The 20,735-nt window shown below is 35.8% G+C and overlaps 1 protein-coding gene and 1 pseudogene across 6 annotated transcripts in view; both read left to right on the forward strand.

The window, feature by feature from the left end:
• AKAP9 (A-kinase anchoring protein 9) overlaps window positions 1–20,735 on the forward strand; it is a 155,380-nt gene that overhangs the window by 78,359 nt on the left and 56,286 nt on the right. For 3 of the 6 annotated variants that reach the window (XM_045497029.1, XM_045497030.1, XM_045497031.1), the window contains 6 exons: window positions 116–340; window positions 1,424–1,564; window positions 2,056–2,159; window positions 2,897–2,992; window positions 4,568–4,773; window positions 12,196–12,428. In XM_045497029.1, coding sequence (XP_045352985.1) covers window positions 116–340; window positions 1,424–1,564; window positions 2,056–2,159; window positions 2,897–2,992; window positions 4,568–4,773; window positions 12,196–12,428 — 1,005 coding nt within the window. The remainder of the gene's footprint in view (window positions 1–115; window positions 341–1,423; window positions 1,565–2,055; window positions 2,160–2,896; window positions 2,993–4,567; window positions 4,774–12,195; window positions 12,429–20,735) is intronic. The other 3 variants (XM_045497032.1, XM_045497033.1, XM_045497034.1) reach the window with 2 other exon arrangements.
• On the forward strand, window positions 7,127–7,251 carry LOC123607814 (annotated as a pseudogene).

Below are 20,735 nucleotides of genomic sequence, written 5' to 3' on the forward strand. Positions count from 1 at the left end.
TGGGAATAAAAATTAGGCACTTTAGTAGTGGAATTGCTTTTACATTAAAATATTGATGCTGACAGATTGCCACAAAATGTTTTATGATTGCCTTTTTTTTTTCCTACCTTTTTAGATTCATGATGAAATTTTGGTATCAAGTATGGATGCTTCTAGACAACTAATGTTAAATGAAGAACAGTTGGAAGATATGAGGCAGGAACTTGTGCGACAATACCAAGAACATCAACAGGCGACAGAACTGTTACGGCAGGCACACATGCGCCAGATGGAGAGACAGCGAGAAGACCAGGAACAGCTACAAGAAGAGATTAAGAGACTGAATAGACAATTAGCCCAGGTATGAGACTTAGCATCTCTTTTCTCCCCAATTAAAATAACAGTATTCTTTAGATAGCCTTTATTTAAAAAGTCAAAACTATTGCCAAGATCTGAATAAAAACAAGTGTTTAACATTAAGAACAGACTCCATCAGCACAACAGCCTTAGATCTTGTTAGGAACACCTGACTCAACCTTGGAGTGCATTGCGTCTGTGCCATTTTATTTATCTGCCTTTTTAGGCATTGGAAAAGTGGCTGCAAGGCTGTTTGTATATTTGTTTTTAATCATTCCATTGATCATACACGCAAAAGCACTGTGATAGTATTCTGTGACAGAAATTCTTTGTGCTGAGGTGCAGTTGATACTCCATTTTCCCATATTCATTTATAGTTTTGTGAGTCCACCAATTAGCATTTCCAAGGTTTACCTTTATCTTTAATCTATCTTGTTAATCATGAATGGAAATCTGAAGTAGTATGTTTCTGGGACTTTCTCCAGGGAAACATCTCTTCTTGATTTGAGAAATGCAAATTTATACAACGTTCTTATCACTTTTTCTGACTCCTTGGCATTTGGGAGCTGGATTCTTATCAATTGCTGTATATAGTATACTCACAAAATCATTACAGAAAAGCAAGAAATATTTTTACAAAAGTTCCTATAAAAACAAATTTATTCCATTTATTTTGAAAACTTAAGAGATAAAATATAGAGAAAACTTAAAACATGTTCTTTCCGATATAGAATAGGAAAATTGGCAGTTGAACATAAAACATCATTTGAAAAAAATTGATTTTGCTTTTCTTCATCGCATTTTGTGAATTTAAATTTCTGAATTTTCAATGCAAAATTGACACATGAATATACTATTAATTGAGCTTCACAAATTCCTGAATATTCTAGCCCTAATTAGTTTTTTATTTTAACTTTCAAATTTTGCATTGAACTTTATATACGCTTTTAACCCCTAATCATGGAATGTGACTCATATGTAGAAAGTGCCTTCTCTTGGTCCCTGGGTTAAAAGAAATCTGCTTATTATTTCTGCTTTTTTCCTCTATCGCAAACAATATTCTCTCATGACCTTTTTTCTTATTTAGAGATCCTCAATAGATAATGAAAACCTGGTTTCAGAGAGAGAAAGGGTGCTTTTAGAGGAGCTGGAAGCACTAAAGCAGCTGTCTCTAGCGGGAAGAGAGAAGCTGTGTTGTGAGCTGCGCAACAGCAGTACGCAAACACAGGTAGTATGGACTCGGGCCCACCTGGGGCCCAGGGGTCAACATGCAGTAGGATCTGTTTGTCTTTGTTGTCCGTGGGAAATATATTTTTTATGGGTGTGGAGCTTAACAGATTTGTGATTGTTTACATGCCAGGTAGGTGGAGTCAAGATTCTTTATGTTCCATTTAAGGTAATTTGAATCAGACATTGCTGTAGCAGCAGCTGTTGCTTCACCACGGAGCAGCCTAACAAACTGGATGTCACACTACAGCATGCGTTAGCCTGAACCCAGTGAAACTGTTTTCATCTGTGTATTAATTAGGCTGCCTTAGCTTTTTTGATAATGCTAATCTCTTAATAAAATGTAGTTAAATATTATTTCAAAGATTATCTATTTTGCACACAGAGGTTTCTGTTTCACTTTATAGCACTTTAGAAGAATGACATGGTGTTTCCAAGATGACAGGTTTTCTTTCTCTTTTGTCCTCTCTACCTTTACGCAACCTTAAACAGAACGGAAATGAAAACCAGGAGGAAGTTGAGGAACAGGCATTTAAAGAAAAGGAGTTAGACAGAAAACCTGAAGATGTGCTTCCTGATATTCTGACCAATGAAAGGTATACAGAATGTGTAGTTTTTCAGTACAGAGGGAATTAAAATAGTTGTTTCAGTGTGATAAACTTTATTTGTCCTTGTTTTGATCTTGTACATTTGTTTTGTCCATTTTACTCTGTGTGTAAAGAATTACCAACCTTTGATAGGCAAATTTTTAAAAATATTTTTTATATAAAGTAATTTTTGATTCAATACTAGTCATGTACTTATCTCAGTAAATGGTAAGGCATTATTTGGTTACTGAACCTTTCTTGATTAATTTTATTCTGCTCATATGCTATTTTTTATCCTTAAAAACACAATTGTACATGTGTGTATTTCTTCTCTGTATGGACGTACATTCATTATAAGCCACCTCCCTTGTTTGTGATGAGAAAAAAATTAAGTGTGATAGTCTATAGTTAGCTTCTTTCATTGATTTATTGCATATCAGATGAGAACTTTCAATCCATATCCCACTTTTGATAGATCCCACTTTTATATCGTGAATAAATTAATGATGTTAACAAAACTTTCCCTGATTTGATTTTGTAGAGGTTAATATAAAAATGTAAAATATTAAGTAAGAATAGTTACCCCTATGTTAAGAACTGTAGGCATAGTATTTTAAAATTTGTTCTGTTCAAATGAAAATAATTTCTTTAATTTTAAATTAAATTAATATCTACTAACTTAATTTCCTCCTTTTCCAATTTCTGTGACTGTCAACCCTCTGTGTCCTCCTAACCTCCTTCCTCAGCTTGCATGGAGGAATTTGGCCCCTAAGATTTTGGCTTCCCCATTGGATCATCAGTATGGAACACAGTCAGTATGGAACTCAAACAAGAAAGACAGTGTATGAAAATTAGAGTTACCACGGCAATATAAAATAAACAGTTTGTTTATTTTATATTCTTTATCTCTAATTGGTATATTTTTAAAACTATGCAGTATTTAATTTTTAGGAATTTTTGTAGTGAGTGCTAATAAATGAGTATTCATATTTTATCTCTCTTTACCATCATATTAATTTTAATCATTTCTCTGATTTAGAAATATTTTCAAGTTGTCCTAATCCTGATGTGTTTGGGGCTTGAACAAAACTTCAGAAAAAGTTAAATAAAACCCTTGACTTACTGCCTACTAACTAAATTACTTAGAGTTTTATTTTTAATATCCTCACCTCATGTAAGCAGAGAACTTGATATAGGTGCAAAAATAGAACTAGTCTCTTTCACTTGACAAATACTGAAGGAAAACTTGCCCATTTATTACCTTGTCTAAAAATAGTTATGTCATGTGCCGGTGAAAACAGATATCCTTTAACCTGATTGTTGGTGATCTCCCACAGTATGAAGCTGAGATAGAAAACAGTCTTAAAGCAGTGGACCTTTACCATGAAAGTCTCTTATTCTACCTATATGTATTAAATATAAAGTTTGCCACTGTAGTACTCTTAATGATTTAAGCTGTTAGGATAAGAGAATTGTTTAGTTATTCAGAAGATTAATCAGATAATTTTCTGAATTACCATTTATGGACGTATATTTCTTGACATGAAAAGATGTTTATGTTAAGCAAAAAAAGAAAAACCTTACAAAGACACTTTGTCCTGGATAACTCCATTTTTGTTTTTAAAATGTATATATTTATGAGGCAGAGGGGAAATCTAGAAAGAGAGGCATTAAAATGTTAACAATGATTTTTTTTGCTGAGATATTTAAGTGGGTGGTTAGCAGTGTTTTCTAATTTTTGAAAATGAGAGTGTTTGACATCTTTTAAAAAAGAGAGATCCACCATTGATTCCAATTGGTTGAAAATAGGTTCTTTCTACTGGCTGCAATGAATATGGTTTATATAACTGGAGAAATTTCTGTCTCTGTAGCAGATGTAATAAATGATACTTCCTCTGGTGTTGGCAAATAGTGATATTGCACAATAGATCTTGTTAAAAACAGGTCTCTGCCTGTTTTTGTAATTTAATTATCTAGATTATCACCAGTAGGTTGTAGAAATACATTTTTCTGGTGGAATTTTTTAATTACATTTTAAATTATATTGTTTGACACATAGAAAGATTAAATGTGAAGTATGTATAAGAACAATAAATGGTACTATCAGCTTGCATATGCTTGGATACTACCACAATTTTTAAAACAACTTTTGCATCTCCATAAAATTTTCTTCTAATTTGGAAACTCTACTACCTTAAAATGTCAGGTGTTTGATTACTTTAAGGTCAGTAAAGTACTGCACATTTGTAAAAAAAAAAAGCACTTCATTTTAAGTGCTATGCATATTATTTTCATAGAGAATATCATGATATTTTATTCAAGTCAAATATTTTGTGGTACATTTTGTGTGGGACATAAGCACAGTGTTTGCTTCAAAAAGATTAAGCATTTTAATAAATGTTTCTTTCTCTATACAGGTTTGCACTCCAGAAAGCTAATAATAGACTTCTCAAGATCCTCTTAGAAGTTGTAAAGACAACAGCAGCTGTTGAAGAAACAATTGGTCGCCATGTTCTTGGTATTCTAGATAGATCTAGTAAGGTCCAGTCATCTGCCAGCTTGATTTGGAGGTCGGAAGGAGAGGCACCTATAAAGTCATGTATCCATGAGGAACACACAGGAGGTACTGGTTTTATATGCTGTTGAGACTGTCATCATTATCTCATAAATCTTTCTGAGAGCAAGGCAGTTTGCTATGTGTTGAAAACCCGGAAGAGAGAATGTTAAAGTTGTTTCCAACAAAAAGATCTTCAGACACATATTTTGGAACCACTGTTTTCAGAACACCATTATTGTATAGCTTTTGCACGTGGGTGTCTTAGAGTTGTTATTGTACATACTCAGGAATACTGCTGTGCTACAGAAACCAGAGGCTATTTAATTTCTCCACCAATAAAAGAAAAATTCTACATCACTTCTCAGGACTTTTATCCATGAGATATCCAATATCCATGAGGTATTGGCAACATCCTGAAACCACACTTTAAGATTAGAAATAAAGAGTTTTAGGAATCAAGCATCAGTTTCACATATCTGTTGAGAATGGTTAAAAGAATGTCTTTGTAAGAAACCCAAGGCTTGAACTAATCTTTAGGCTGTCCTCTGCTAGCTCCTTTCTTCCTTTTGGAAAAGTAGTTTGAAGTGTGACAAAATATGTGTGGATCCAGAGGTTGGGTCCTGAAAGAATGTAGCTCTCTTTCTAATTCTGTCTTCTTCCAGCTATGTGAGCCAGAATTTCTTCTTGGAATTTCTTAGTTTCACACTTGCTGACATCCAGTCTCTCTTGTTTTTTAATTCCTTGTTGATAAGGGAATCAGGAAATCAAAGGGTGAGAAAAATTTTGTCAAATGGGAAAAGACAGGGTCTGGACTCTCAGATACTGTAGTACACTCCACACCCAAGCATGTCTCCCCAGTTAGAGGCAAACCTCCTAAGAGTGCTAATATTTAGTTTTTGAGAGCATTTTGTTGAAGTTTCATGTGGAGAAATGAAAAGAGATTATCCCACTTACAGAAAGTTTACCTGATTACAGTTTGGCCAGTAGCATGTTTCTAAGTGCAGAGAAAATTTTGAAATTGTAAGTAAAACTGCCTCAGTTGAGTACAAAGATAATTTTTTTTAACTTTTTTAATTTTTTTAATTTTTTTAAATTTACATCCAAATTAGCATATAGTGCAACACTGACTTCAGGAGTAGATTCCTTAGTGCCCCTTATCCATTTAGCCCATCCCCCCTCCCATAACCCCCCAGCAACCCTCAGTTTGTTCTCCATATTTATGAGTCTCTTCTGTTTTGTCCGCCTCCCTGTTTTTATATTATTTTTGTTTCCCTTCCCTTATATTCATGTGTTTTGTCTCTTAAAGTCCTCATATGAGGGGCGCCTGGGTGGCGCAGTCTGTTAAGCGTCCGACTTCAGCCAGGTCACGATCTCCCGGTCCGGGAGTTCGAGCCCCGCGTCGGGCTCTGGGCTGATGGCTCAGAGCCTGGAGCCTGTTTCCGATTCTGTGTCTCCCTCTCTCTGTGCCCCTCCCCCGTTCATGCTCTGTCTCTCTCTGTCCCAAAAATAAATAAACGTTGAAAAAAAAAAAAATTAAAAAAAAAAAACCTCATATGAGTGAAGTCCTATGGTTTTTGTCTTTCTCTGACTAACTTCATTTAGCATAATACCCCCCAGTTCCATCCACGTAGTTGCAAATGGCAAGATTTCATTCTTTTTGATTGCCGAGTAGTACTCCATTGTATATATATACCACATCTTCTTTAACCATTCATCCATCGATGGACATTTGGGCTCTTTCCATCCTTTGGCTATTGTTGATAGTGCTGCTATAGACATGGAGGTGCATGTGTCCCTTCAAAACAGCACACCTGTATCCCTTGGATAAATGCCTAGTAGTGCAATTGCTGGGTCGTAGGGTAATTCTATTTTTAGTTTTTTGAGGAACCTCCATACTGTTATCCAGAGTGGCTGCACCAGCTTGCATTCCCACCAGCAGTGCAAAAGAGATCCTCTTTCTCCGCATCCTTGCCAACATCTGTTGTTGCCTGAGTTGTTAATGGTAGCCATTCTGACACGTGTCAGAATCTCACTGTGGTTTTGATTTGTATTTCCCTGATGATGAGTGATGTTGAGCATTTTTTCATGTGTTGGTTGGCCATCTGGATGTCTTCTTTGGAGGAGTACAAAGATAATTTGAAAAACCTCTTTTCTTTTCTTAAGGTGGTTTTTGGTTTTTTTTGGGTTTTTTTTTTTTTTTTTTTTTTTTTTTGAGAGAGCATGTGCACAAGTGGGGGAGGGGCAGAGATGGCGGGGAGAGAGATAATCCCAAACAGGCTCCACGCTGTCATACAGAGCCCAGTATAGGGCTTGCACTCATGAACTGCGAGATTGTGACCTGAGCTAAAATCAAGAGTTGGGCACTTAACTGACTGAGCCACCCAGGCATCCCTTAAAAACCTTTTAATAAGAGCTGAAGATCACTTCTCGGCCTTTTGGCTAAGATCAAGTGTGGTATCTGTTCTTATCAGTTTAATAAGAGCTGAAATAATAACTGAATTTTTTGGTTTTGTTTTTTTTAGAGAGTGAGAGGGCGCACAAGCAAGGGAGAGGCTCAGAGGCAAGGGTGGGGGAGAGAGAGAGAGAGAGAGAAAGAGAGAGAGAGAATCTTAAGCAGGCTCCCCGCTCAGTGCAGAGCCTGACACGCGGCTCAGTCCCACAGCCCTTGGATCATAACCTGAGCGGAAATCAAGAGTCAGGTGCTCAACCAACTGAGTCACCCAGGTGCCCTATAAATAATACTGAGTTTTTAAACTTTCCGTTGTATTCATTCTTTTCAAACTTTGTAGAAGCATTTTTTTCAAATTAATGTCACCCTTTTGTTAAGCTCTCAATCAGGGGTATTTTATTTCTACAAATGGATCTTGATGTATAGAAAAGAATTAGGTAACACTTTCTTGATCTTATTGTAAAAGTGTTTATCGGGGCGCCTGGGTGGCGCAGTTGGTTAAGCGTCCGACTTCAGCCAGGTCACGATCTCGCAGTCCGTGAGTTCAAGCCCCGCGTCAGGCTCTGGGCTGATGGCTCAGAGCCTGGAGCCTGTTTCCAATTCTGTGTCTCCCTCTCTCTCTGCCTCTCCCCCGTTCATGCTCTGTCTCTCTCTGTCCCAAAAATAAATAAACGTTGAAAAAAAAAAAAAATTTAAAAAATAAATAAATAAATAAAAGTGTTTATCAAACTAATTAGGATGACCATTAATATCACTGGGGGACACTTACAGATCCATTTTGCATCTTCAAGAGACTATTGAATTAATAGAGTTTATAATTTAAAACTTTAAATTTTCTGATAAACTTTGAAGAATATATTGGTTTTAAAAATTGACACTTTCATTTATAAGAATTTTTTCTGATGTTCCTTAATATTTTTCATGGAAGCATTATTGTAAAAACTAAAAGGAACTATTGAAATATTTCTTTTATGTCTTATTTAATATAACAGAAAGTTCAGTCTTAATCTGATTATGAAGCATCATTTGCTTTTCAGTTTTTATGTATCATTTTTTTACTGTAGGTAGTAGCACTTGTGATTTATTTCCAGCTTTCAAGTCCAAACTTGTTTAGATTTTAAACATGTACAGACTTGTTAACTCTCTAAAAAAGTAAATAATTGATTTGCTCATGTTTGCTGCCACATAAGAGGGACCTAGTTTATGAAAGTGAAGGGAGATTTTGAGCCAGTATCAAATTATTTGAATTTGAGTGAATCTTAAAGTAGTTCATAAGAATGAGTTCCCCTAGGATGTGTTGAAAGAAAATTTCTTTGATGCCAGCACTGTAATGGCACAGTGGTACAATCATACCTCTCTCTTAGGTAGCCAAGCACTGAGTTTCATCTGCTGCATCTTCCTTTTGGAGTAGTGTGATGTGATAGAACGCTCAGTTAGTTATCTGGAGGCCCTGGATTCTCAGTTAGTTATCTGGAGGCAAATCTCTCCCAGGGCTTCAGTTCAATTCACTCATCTCTGAGGTATAAGAGGCAAAGTAGAGTCCGTGGTTTCCAATTAGGGCTCTAGAGATCTTCAGAAGGCCATTGGTTTAGGGAATGCCCTATCAGATCACCTTCCCTGCTTAACCTGAGAAGATACGGAATGAACATGGTATAAGTCCATAAAGTAAATGGCTAAAGGAAATGCTTTAACCATCATCTGCTGTGTTAACCGTTATCTGCAGAGAAATCAGTGGTTCACCAATTTGAAATCATGAGTCTTTTCACCAGGCTGGCAATTCTGAGGTTTCTATTGGCATTTTATGACATTGCCCTGTTAATATATGTTTTTTTCTGATTTTTTTCCCCCTGAAAACTCTTACAAATGCAGCATAAACTTGCTGTCTTTCTCATTCTTTTATTGCATTGGAATAAACAAAAAAAAAATTCGATTTTTTCATTGGAATATATTCACATTATTTTTATTTGTTTATATCTTCCACATGTTACTGTAAAATACAGTAAGCTAGTTGACATCTTCATCTTTTAGAAAAGATACTTTAAAATTAATTAATTGAAAAAATTAACTTTCACTGACCTTTCATAGGCCATTTTGTTTTATGTGTCTTTTGTAGTTTGTTGCTTGAGATTTGTTCCCATGCAGTATACAATATCTTCAATTGTTTTCCTCACCATTGATTTTTAATATATATAAAATAATATATAAATAATTCATAATATAATAATATTCATAATATATTTTTTTCAAGTACATTGGTTCTTCTTAACTTTGCTCCCCACTCAAGATAAACCTTGACAGACTCGATGAGGGGTTAGACCAACCCGTACTTGTACCAGTTTCGGTTCCTGTTCCTACCACAGTTGCTCTCTGTCAGGACAGCAATGACCTCCCAGCTATCCAATACTATCTTCTCAGTCCTCCTCCTATTTGAGTTTGTAGACAAATAACATTACTGACATCTCTACATTTTTTGCAATGTTCTCTTCTTGTCTCCTTGTCTTTCTGTGACTTTTTTTACACACATTCTTTTGTAAGTTTATTTTACTGTGGAGGCTCCAACTATGTTTTTCCTCCTTCTCTCCTGAAACAGGAAAGTAGCTGTTTATTGCTTATGAAATAAATGTATCCACTTTCAAGATTTTGACTCTCACCTTAATACAAATGACTCCTAAGTCTCTGCAGACCCAAATTTCTAAAAGTTGACTCATCTTTTCCACATAGCCCATTCAGACTTACCATTTTTTATGCCTACTCTGTGTACTGTCTCCTGACTTTCAGAGTATTTCTCTTAATGACTTTTCTTTCACCTACAAATCAATCTACACTTGAACCCAGGATCATCTTTTACTACTTTTCTTTCTCCCTAGTTTTATGTATGCATTTAATCTTCTCTGGCTGTGCCCAACCCCCCCCCCCATTCCATCTTTATCTCACATTTCAACACTTCTCATCTATTTTTCCACCCAGTCTCTTCTTATCCCTTCCTCTGCATTGCTACAATTTGCTTCTTGATTTATAGATTTGATGTCTTCCTGTGCAAGAATCATTCACTGCCTCATTACTTTATAGCACAACTCCAAGGTTCCTATAAAAGTTCAGACCATTCACAACTTGGATCGAGCCTCCTTTCCAGCTCCCTTCCTTCTGCTGTCTTCCCTACCTCATCCCAGCTTCTCTCCACACTTTGACTCCATAAAGCCTTGACTCCCCATCGTATCAGACTATTCTCTTTCCTCTGATTTGTCAGATTCTCTGTACTTATTAGAAAAGGTCACTGTAGAATGCATTTAATTCCTTAAAGATGCTATATAACGTGTATTTTTAGCTTTAAATACCACTTATAAACTATTTCTTCCATAGTTTTTTCAAAAATATTTATTTTCTGAACTACATTTTGTTTAGTAACTTTGTAATATACATTGTACTGTACTTTATATGAATTCATTTTGAATTCCAAGATCATTTTGAACTCATGAATACTTGTAAAGTATTGATCCCTCTTATCAAGACATTCAATTTTGAATACGTGGAATAACATAAGTAAATATTAGTCTGGTTGCTGTCTGTTTTTAAATTTTGAGAGTAAAAATACAAAGGGAAAATTGTATTAGCTGTTACACTAAGAATTAGATAAACTATGTGATAGCAAACATTTAAAATCATTTCCTAGGTGGGGCACCTGAGTGGCTCAGTTGGTTAAGTGGCCGACTTCAGCTCAGGTCATGATCTTGTGGTCCATGAGTTCGAGTCCCACATCAGGCTCTGTGCTGACCACTCAGAGCCTCAAGCCTGCTTTGGATTCTGTGTGTCTCCCTCTCTTTCTGCATCTCCCCCGCTTGCACTCTGTCTCTCTTTCTCTCTCACAAATAAACATAAAAAAAATTTTTTTTAAATCATTTCCTAGAATCCAGTCTTGGATTCTTTAGCCAGTGACTTGTATAGAGGAGGTACTTAGTGAATGTTGAACTGTGCTGCATTCAGATCTTGCATCTGAAACTGTATCTAATACTGTTCATACATGAGAGTGAGAGAACTACACACACCAGCTGCTTCAGCAAGACATTTTAATAAATAGGTCTTATTCTCCTGGATGACTGTATCAAACTGAATATTCTAAGTACTTTGGAAAATAAAGTTTGCTGTTAATTTGTTAACTTTCTACAGTTACTGATAAGAAATACATACTACATGTAATAAAAGAATAGGAAATTCTTCTTTAGGACATTTTGTTGTTGGGTTGTATTGTGCTGCCACAGATGAGTATCGTGTTCCATGACAGCAATGAGTAACCTATGCTTTTATTTCAGTTTACAGAAAACACGTCCAGATTCTCTGCCCGTGTCAACTCAGTTTGTCTGAATAAAAAATAATAATAATGTGGATATACATGTCCATAGTTAAATGAGTACTGCTCATTAGCCTACTAATCTCTTTGTAGTATACCTCTTACAAAAGTTTCAAGCTGCAAAATGATCTTAGTCCCTTTTACTGTCTAGCCTGAACTGGTGATGCTTCCCAGTATTGTGCTCAGAAATCAGAGGATCTGTTCCAGACAAAATCAAGCCCTTCTTCTATCCCTCCATACACCTGAAATATTCCATTGCAGTATTTTTCTTTTCATGTCGTTTATGTATTTATTTTCTCATTATATGGTCCTTGAGGATAGGAACCAGATCTTGCCACTTGTAAGTTTCCATTACTTAGTAAATCCTACATGGTGGGTACTTAGTAAATACCTGTGGAAAGTTGTTTTAAAAGTTTTTATGAAAGAAAAAAAAATACTGAATAACCCAAGTATTAATTTCTAGAAAGCCCTCTTAGCATAGCATTCTTCTTCTCTTACCTGCTTTGTTATCAAATAATACTACATTCTGTATTTGCCTATTTATTATGTTGCAGTGTTGTTATTAAAAGACCTTTTAAAAAAAGACCTTATAGTTCAGTGATTTCAGGTTTTAATTTCATTTTATTTTATAACCTTTTTTTACTATAATTACTAAACATAATTGGTTTATGCCTTTAAAATACTGTTATTCCAGTTACAGATGAATCTATACCCTCTTATTCTGGAGGTGATGTGCCCAGAAATGACAGTAGTATATGGTCAAAAGTAACTGAAGAGGGGACAGATCTCTCAGAACAACTCATGAGGAGTGGTTTTGCTGGAACTGAAATAGACCCTGAAAATGAAGAACTTATGCTCAGTATTAGCGGTCGACTACAAGCAGCAGTTGAGAAACTCCTGGAAGCTATAAGTGAAACGAGTAGTCAGGTAATCTCTTTATGTTGCTAATATGTACTAAATTTGCAGTAGGTTTTCTTTTAAGCCAGTGAACATCTAAATGTTTTCTTTCTATTGTCTCACGTAAATTTAGTCAAGTTCTTAATAATTGGTTGTCTTTGTAACAACAGGGATCTTTGATATCACCGGTTTCTTTTCAGGTGGTAAGAGTTCATTTAATGTCCTAATGGTCTTTTCAAGTTCAAAATTCAATGTTGTTTTAATTTTCAGATTTTCTAGACTCTTGAACATTACTTTTTTGATATCAAAAGAGATTTTTTTTTTAATGTATGAAATTTATTGTCTAATTGGTTTCCATACAACACCCAGTGCTCATCCCAAAAGATGCCCTCTTCAATGCCCATCACCTCCCCTCCCCTCCCTCCCACCCCCCATCAACCCTCAGTTTTTAAGAGTTTCTTATGCTTTGGCTCTCTCCCACTCTAACCTCTTTTTTTTTTTTTTTTCCTTCCCCTCCCCCATGGGTTTCTGTTAAGTTTCTCAGGATCCACATAAAAGTGAAAACATACGGTATCTGTCTTTCTCTGTATGGCTTATTTCACTTAGCATCACACTCTCCAGTTCCATCCACGTTGCTACAAAGGGCCATATTTCATTCTTTCTCATTGCCGTGTAGTATTCCATTGTGTATATAAACCACAATTTCTTTATCCATTCATCAGTTGATGGACATTTAGGCTCTTTGCACAATTTGGCTATTGAGAATGCTGCTATAAACATTGGGGTACAAGTGCCCCTATGCATCAGTACTCCTGTATCCCTTGGGTAAATTCTTAGCAGTGCTATTGCTGGGTCATAGGGTAGGTCTGTTTTTAATTTTCAAAAGAGATTTTAACTTTACCCTTATCTGTAATATTCTGCAATGTATGTTACTTATTTGAAGGTATAGTATCAGCAGTCTCTTAAACTATATGCTCCAGTATGTCCTAACACACTAACTACTGTTGTCATGTGACAACAAATCATACCTGTAATCCTTCACATTTTTACTTCCTTTTCATGAACGTTAATAGATTACCTCATTTTACTGTCTCTTGGTAGGCAATATCTCTTGGTAGTGAGTGACAGTTTATACATTGAAGCACAGTTTTTATAGAAATTTTAAAGGGACACAACCATTTATAAGTTAAAATGCAATTTTCTCTGTCTATAACATTTTTTACACTATGGTAATTATTTCTTAAGTTACTGAAGTTACGTAAAAGAAGCTGTAGAATCATAGCTTTGGTGTTATTTGAATGAGTACTCCATTGTCATCAGTTAGAGCCAGTATTAACATTTTCATTGATATCTTTATTCAGAGTATCATAGATCCATGTGCATTTCTAACAGAAATTGAGAAGTTGAAAGACATGTCTTTCATGTCTTGTTATTTTTTTTTTTAATCTTTTATTCATTTTTGAGAGAGACAGAGTATGAGTGGGGGATGGGCAGAAAGAGAGGGAGACACAGAATCCGAAGCAGGCTTCAGGCTCTGAGCTGTCAGCACAAAGCCCAACACGGGGCTTGAACCCATGGATAGCGAGATCATGACCTGAGCCGAAGTCGGACGCTTAACTGACTGAGCTACCCAGACGCCCCTATGTCTTGTTATTTCTAATGTCTGGCTTTTATTGATGTTACTTTTTTTCCTCTAAGAAATTGTTGTGTTATGGAATGTCTCTGCAATAGCAGTGACTGTAGGATGTACCATATTTGGCAAATATTGTTATATATTTTGTGTTTTAATGCCAAATTCATTTAGGTTAAGTTAGTGATTGGGTCCTCTCCTTGTTACTGACCCTTGAAATCACTTGTTAACCACCTACTATTTGGTTACTTTCTCATTATCCATTTCTTTTTATCTTGGCAACTTGCTATTGGCATTTAACAAAGGCATTATCAAAACAACATATTTCCAGTGAAATATTTGCCTTCTGAATAGTCATCAGATAACCAGAGTTTCTCCCAGGTTCATTTTTCTTTGTAAGGAGGTAGTCTGAATTCTTTTCTGGGATAGAATATGGACTGTATCTTTAAGAGCAAATTACCAGGGATGCCTGGGTGCCTTAGCTGGTTAGGTGTTTGATTTGGTTTTGGCCCAGGTCATGATCTGACAGTTTGTTCAAGCCCCACGTCAGGCTCTGTGCTGACAGTGTAAAACCTGCCTGGGATTCTCTCTCTGCCCCTCTCCTGCTCGCTCTCTCTCTCTCTCTCTCTCTCTCTCTCTCTCAGAAATAAATAAACTTAAAAAAAAAAAAAAAAACCAGAAAACAAATTACCACTTGGAATGAGAATTCACCATTTGGCCAGAGGAATGTATCATAATATATCTACTGTTAATTTTCTGCGTTGTACCAGAAAGCAGTTTGATTGGCCAAACTAAGGTATTCATATTCAGTTAAGCAGGTCTCAGAAATGTTTTCATAGATAAATTCTGAAGATATGTGTACGTATATATGTAACAGCAGAAATTGCTGTCTTTGGGCAATTCTTGTTTTTCTGAAGCTTTCTTTCAGAGCAGGTACAAAATGATTAAAAGTCAGTTACTTACAGATTTCCTTGAGCATCACAAAGAACTGAAAGAAGTACAGTAGTTTTGAAAACTGAAATCTTTGTGTATTTACTAATACACAATAAAAAGGATAACTATACAAACAATAGTGGTCCTATCTTTCACTAAAACCACAGTGAGTTATTTTTCATTGCCAACATCCTAAGTGATGGTAAGAAAATGGCACCAATAAAAACCAGCTTCATTTGTGTTATTAATTTAAGACATTATACTCTTGGATCAGAGAATTTCAATGTTTATTATATTTTTCTTCGGCCTTAGGTAGACTACTGAAGCTCAAACATTGAAATTCTGAGTGCTACATCATAATAAGGAATTCCATAGCTATTATAAGAAAATAATATTTTCTACTAAGATTTACTATTTTGTCTTTTCTAAATTATCATAAATACTGGATTGGCTTTCTTTTAGAATGCTTGCATATAAGCCACTTTAACAATATGCTACTCTACTGAGTCAGCTGATCCAGTTCCGGCATTTTCAGCTGTTGCTTTTCACCACTTTTAAAGTTTGAATACATATGTGTCATAATTACCCCTTTTATTCTCTGCAGTCTCTGATAGTCTTGCCTCTTTTTTTTTTTTTAATATTTCAGCTACATTAGTATTGAATTTCCGTGATTTGTACTCTTTCATGCTATGAAAAACCTGATAATACTTTCCCTTTCTTGACCACTGTTAAATACTTTTCACCTGGATCTTGAGCACTGTTAATACTGTCACTGCCACTTGGTATCATTGTAAATTATGGACAGTCTAGTTAATGCAATACAGTTGACCTTCGAACAGTACAGGTTTGAACTGTGTAGCTCCATTTATATGGAGATGTTTTTCAGCATATGCGGCACAGTACTGTAAATATATTTTCTCTTCTTTATGATTTTTCTTAACTTTTTTTCCTAGATTATTTTATTGTAAGAGTACAGTATATAGTATATAACATATATACAAAATATGTGTTAATCATTTATGTCATCAATAAGGCTACTGGTCAACAATAGGCTATTAGTAGAGTTTGCAGGGAGTCAGAAGTTATATGGAATTTGGGGGCATCTGGGTGGCTCAGTCGATTAAGTGGAGGACTTTGGCTCAGGTCATAATCTTGCGGTTGGGGAGTTCAAGCCCTGTGTCAGGCTCTGTGCTGACAGCTGAGAGCCTGGAGCCTGCTTCAGATTTTGTGTCTCCCTCTCTCTCTCTGCCCCTCCCCAGCTCACGCTCTTTCTCTCTTTCTCAGAAAAATAAACAAAAAAAAATTTTTTTTAAGTTATCTGGATTTTTGTGCAGGGGATCCGTGCCCCAACCCCCGCATTGCTCCAGGGTCAATTATATAATAATTTGACAAACACCATGGAAAATGGTAAATAAATCAGAAGGGATTTGTGGTTGGACTTGTTCCTATAGGCTGTTATAGAGAAACTTCCCCCATAATCCATGAATACTGCCAACAGAAAAGTGTGTGGGATCCAACTGAAATACTCGTTTTCCCAGGCCAAGATCATACCTCATCACATCTGCTTATGTGATCAAGTTGTGAGGTTCCATAGGAGCCTGACCATGTCATTTCCCCAAATTATTCGCAATCTGTCAACTGAAATAGTGATTTGTAAAATAAAAAATAAAATAAGATAGCAATTTGTTATTAAGCTTTTATCATATTGTTTTAAATATCAATGAACAGGTCACAAAAATTTTGCCTAGAGCACTAAGTAGTTCTCAAACTGCAGTCTCTAAACCAGCAGCATCAGCATCATTGAGGACTTGCTGTAAATTTAAATTCTCAGTCCCTGTCCCAGACCTACTGAATGATGGAGCCCAGCAACCTTTGTTTCAGTAGGTCCTTTAGGTGATTCTGATAACGCACTGAAGTTTGAGAACCACTGTTCTAGAGATGATTAGTATAATGTTCACATTATTCTAACTGAATTTTGAAGTGTTCTACTAATATCTATTATATAAAAGGTTCAAGTAGTTGTTGACATTTGGTATAAAAATCAGGTGTTTCTTAGGTGATTTCTTTTAATCCAAATTCAGTTCACCCACTACTCTTCCATGGATAGATGTTTAAAGCCATTGACTTCTTCAGAATATTGTCATTAATAACTAAAATTTTCTTGAACCTAATGAATCTTATTAATAGCTTGTCAGATTGAGATAAAATTATGTGTAATCACCTCTGTGAAATAACTTGTATTCCATTTTTGTTTTAATGTGTCATTGTTTGGTTATTCATAATAGTATAGTTCCCTTTTACCTAATTTTTTTTTCCCACTTGTTACAAAAATTCTAAGGCAGTGTTGAGAGATGTTGCTATAGTATATTAGTGCTTGCAGTGACCAAGAAGTTCAGGTAAGTAGCTCTGTACAGTATACCCTGAGACCAGGAAAGAGAGTAGCATCTCATACTTTGGAGTAAGTTAGGCCCAGGTAGTTTTATTGGAAGACTTGATGCTTGAGATAAATCATTCATTCATCATATTTATTGAGTACCTACTATATAGCAATTGCTATTTTATATACCGGAAGTATAGCATTGAATAGAATAGACAAAATCCTTACTTTTGTAGAGCTTACAATTCAGCGGTGGCAACTAACAGTGTATAAACATACAGTATGTCAGGTGGTGATATCTGCTGGGAAGATACATAAAATAGGGGAAGGTAGAGCATGATGATGAAAGGGCACATTTTATATAGGAAGATGGAGGAAGACTTCTCTGATAAAGGAATAGTCAGGCATATTTCATACGGAAGATTAGGAGACAGCCATATAGGTAAGTATGAGAAGAATGGCTTAGGCAAAGGAATAACAAGTGTGAAGGCCCTGAGGAGGTCATGTGCTTGTTCTTTGTGTGGCTGACAAAGAGGCCAGTGTGGCTGGAGCAAGGAGAGTGAGAAGAGTGGAAGATGGGGTCAGAGTGATACTTGGGAACCAGATAACATGGAACTTGGAATTCAATTCTTAATGAGATATGGAGTCATTATGTATAACTTTTTAACTTTTTGTTTTGAAATAATTTTAGACTTAGAGAAAAGTTGCAAAAATAGTACAAATAGTGTTTCCATGTACCCTTCATTGACCTCCCCTAATATTAACATCTTGCATAACAATATTATAATTATCAAAGCTTAGAAAGTAAAACTGGTACAGTGCTATAAACTGAAATACAAACCATTTGGATTTTACCATTTTTCCCACTACGTCCTTTTCCCATTCCAGGATCCCACATTGCATTTAGTTGTCATGTCTTCTTCAACTCTCTTAGGCTATCTCTGACGGTTAGTACCTGAGTCTCTCTTTGTCTTTTATGACCTTGACACTTGATAAGGACTGATTAGTTATTTTGTAGAATGTCCCTCAATTTGGATTTGTCCGGCGTTTTCTCACAATTACCTGAATCTTAAGCATTTTTGACAAAAATATCACAAAAATGATGTGCCTTCTCAGTGTGTCATATCAGAGGGCACATGATGTCAATATGTCTTACTACTGTAATGTTAATCTTGATTTCTTGTGGTGTCACCTGGGTTTCACTGTACCATTACTATTCTTCCCTTTGTAATTAATAAATACCTTGGAGGAGGTACTTCGATATTATGCAAATATCTTGTTTCTCCTTGAACTTTCATCCACTATTTTGAGCATTCATTGGTGGATCTTGCCTGTGCAGTTATTACTGTGGTATTCTAATGGTGATTTTCTATCTTCCTCATTCCTTAATCTATTAGAATTATTACTCACATTTATAATCAGGATCTATATGTACTCATGCCTGTTTATTTTTTTCAGTGGGTAATAATCCAATACTATAGTAGTTTATTTTGTTCCAGCTTTGGCATTGAGAACTCTTTCAGGTCAGCTCTTACATCTTTTCAAAGTACTTCTTTTTTTTTTTTGAGCATTTGCACTATCAGAGGCTCCAGACCAACTTTGTGTTATTCCTGCCCTAGCCCTAGAATCCACCACTTCTCCAAGGAATTTAGGCTTCTTGTTAGAGAATGAGACTTACAAACCACGATCTGGATGTTATATGAGTTCACTTTTAACCAAGTGTATCATGACTTGTAGGTTCTCTTGTAGACCGTTTGAAAATATATGGGGTACATTAATCCTTGCATCTGTTTTCATTTCCATATCTTTGTGTATATATAGTAAAAACCTAACTTCATATATTACCTCTTATTCTGATCCAGTACCACAACATTCATTCTACGCCTTCCCCTTCTCTTTGTAACTTTATTCTCCATCAATGAGAAACTAGGCTCTCATTTTACTTATTTGTTCAGCCATATATACCCATAAAGTAATTTCACAATTGCAAGGCTATACCCCTGAGGAGAACATGTTTACATATGTACAGTACTTTTTGTCTTTAGCCTTACATAGTCAAAAATACTGTTTTTCAAAGTATGTTAGGTTAACTCTTTTCTTCCTCACTTCTTAAGTGGTTTTGCTATTCACTTTTAATACAATTAGAATTATTTGTTACAGTTTTTATTCCATTTTGGGTTTCCCTATGTTCTGGTTATTTTTTTTTTAATTTACATATGGTAAATTTCACTCTTTGTATGGGTAATGCTTTCGATTGTGACAGATGCATAGAGTTTTATATCTACCACCACAAACATGATACAGAATCATTCCATCCCTCCAAATTCCCCAGTACTTCTCTTCTGTAGTCAGCCCTTCTACCTCCTGCTACTGGCAACCCCTGGTTGCTTTCCATGCATATAGTTTTGCCTTTACCAGACTGGTGTAAATAAAATGATACATTATCATTGTATCATTGTTCTTTTGGGCCTGGCTTCATTGTCTTAAAGTGCATGTATGATTCATCATCAATTCATCAATGTTGTTACATGTATTAATAGTTTGTTCCTTTTTATAGCTGAGGAATATTATATTGTATGGATGTACCATATAATTTATTTAGAGGACATGCAGATTGTCTCTAGCTTTGGATGGATCATTAGAAATTTTTGAATAACTGGGGGCGCCTGGGTGGCGCAGTCGGTTAAGCGTCCGACTTCAGCCAGGTCACGATCTCGCGGTCCGGGAGTTCGAGCCCCGCGTCAGGCTCTGGGCTGATGGCCCAGAGCCTGGAGCCTGTTTCCGATTCTGTGTCTCCCTCTCTCTCTGCCCCTACCCCGTTCATGCTCTGTCTCTCTCTGTCCCAAAAATAAATAAACATTGAAAAAAAAAATTTTTTTAAAAAAAAGAAATTTTTGAATAACTGATCTAACTTCTATTTTTCAAAAGGATCATTTTGACTGCATTGTCAAAAATAGACTGAGGGGATGGAGAAGTCTAAAGCAGAAGCATAGAAACCACTTAGAGAAGTCACTTCCCCAGACATACAAGTTAGGTGGTGGGATTAGAATTTGAACCCAGGCAGTCTGGCTGTGCTCTTAACTGCCAGTTCTTCTGCCCTTTGAAAATGAATGAGGTCAGTTACTGCTGACTGGTCATGTTATTCACAGACTGAAGAATGGATTTTGAAATTTGGGCATCATTGGTAGTCTTACAAGAGCACTTTGGTGGAGTAATGGAGATGAAAGTGTAATTCAAGAGAAAATGAGGGGAAAGAAGTGAAAGACTTAAAAGACAAGTAGAAACTAAGTAGGTAGGTCAGAAGAAAGTTTGTGACGAATGGTATAGTGTAAACCAGCATGATATGTATGCAGACAGTGGATAGTATTGTGATATGAAACTTCAGGGATGGAAGATG

Source organism: Leopardus geoffroyi, chromosome A2 (genome assembly GCF_018350155.1).
Source record: "Leopardus geoffroyi isolate Oge1 chromosome A2, O.geoffroyi_Oge1_pat1.0, whole genome shotgun sequence".
Taxonomy (NCBI): Eukaryota; Metazoa; Chordata; class Mammalia; order Carnivora; family Felidae; genus Leopardus; species Leopardus geoffroyi.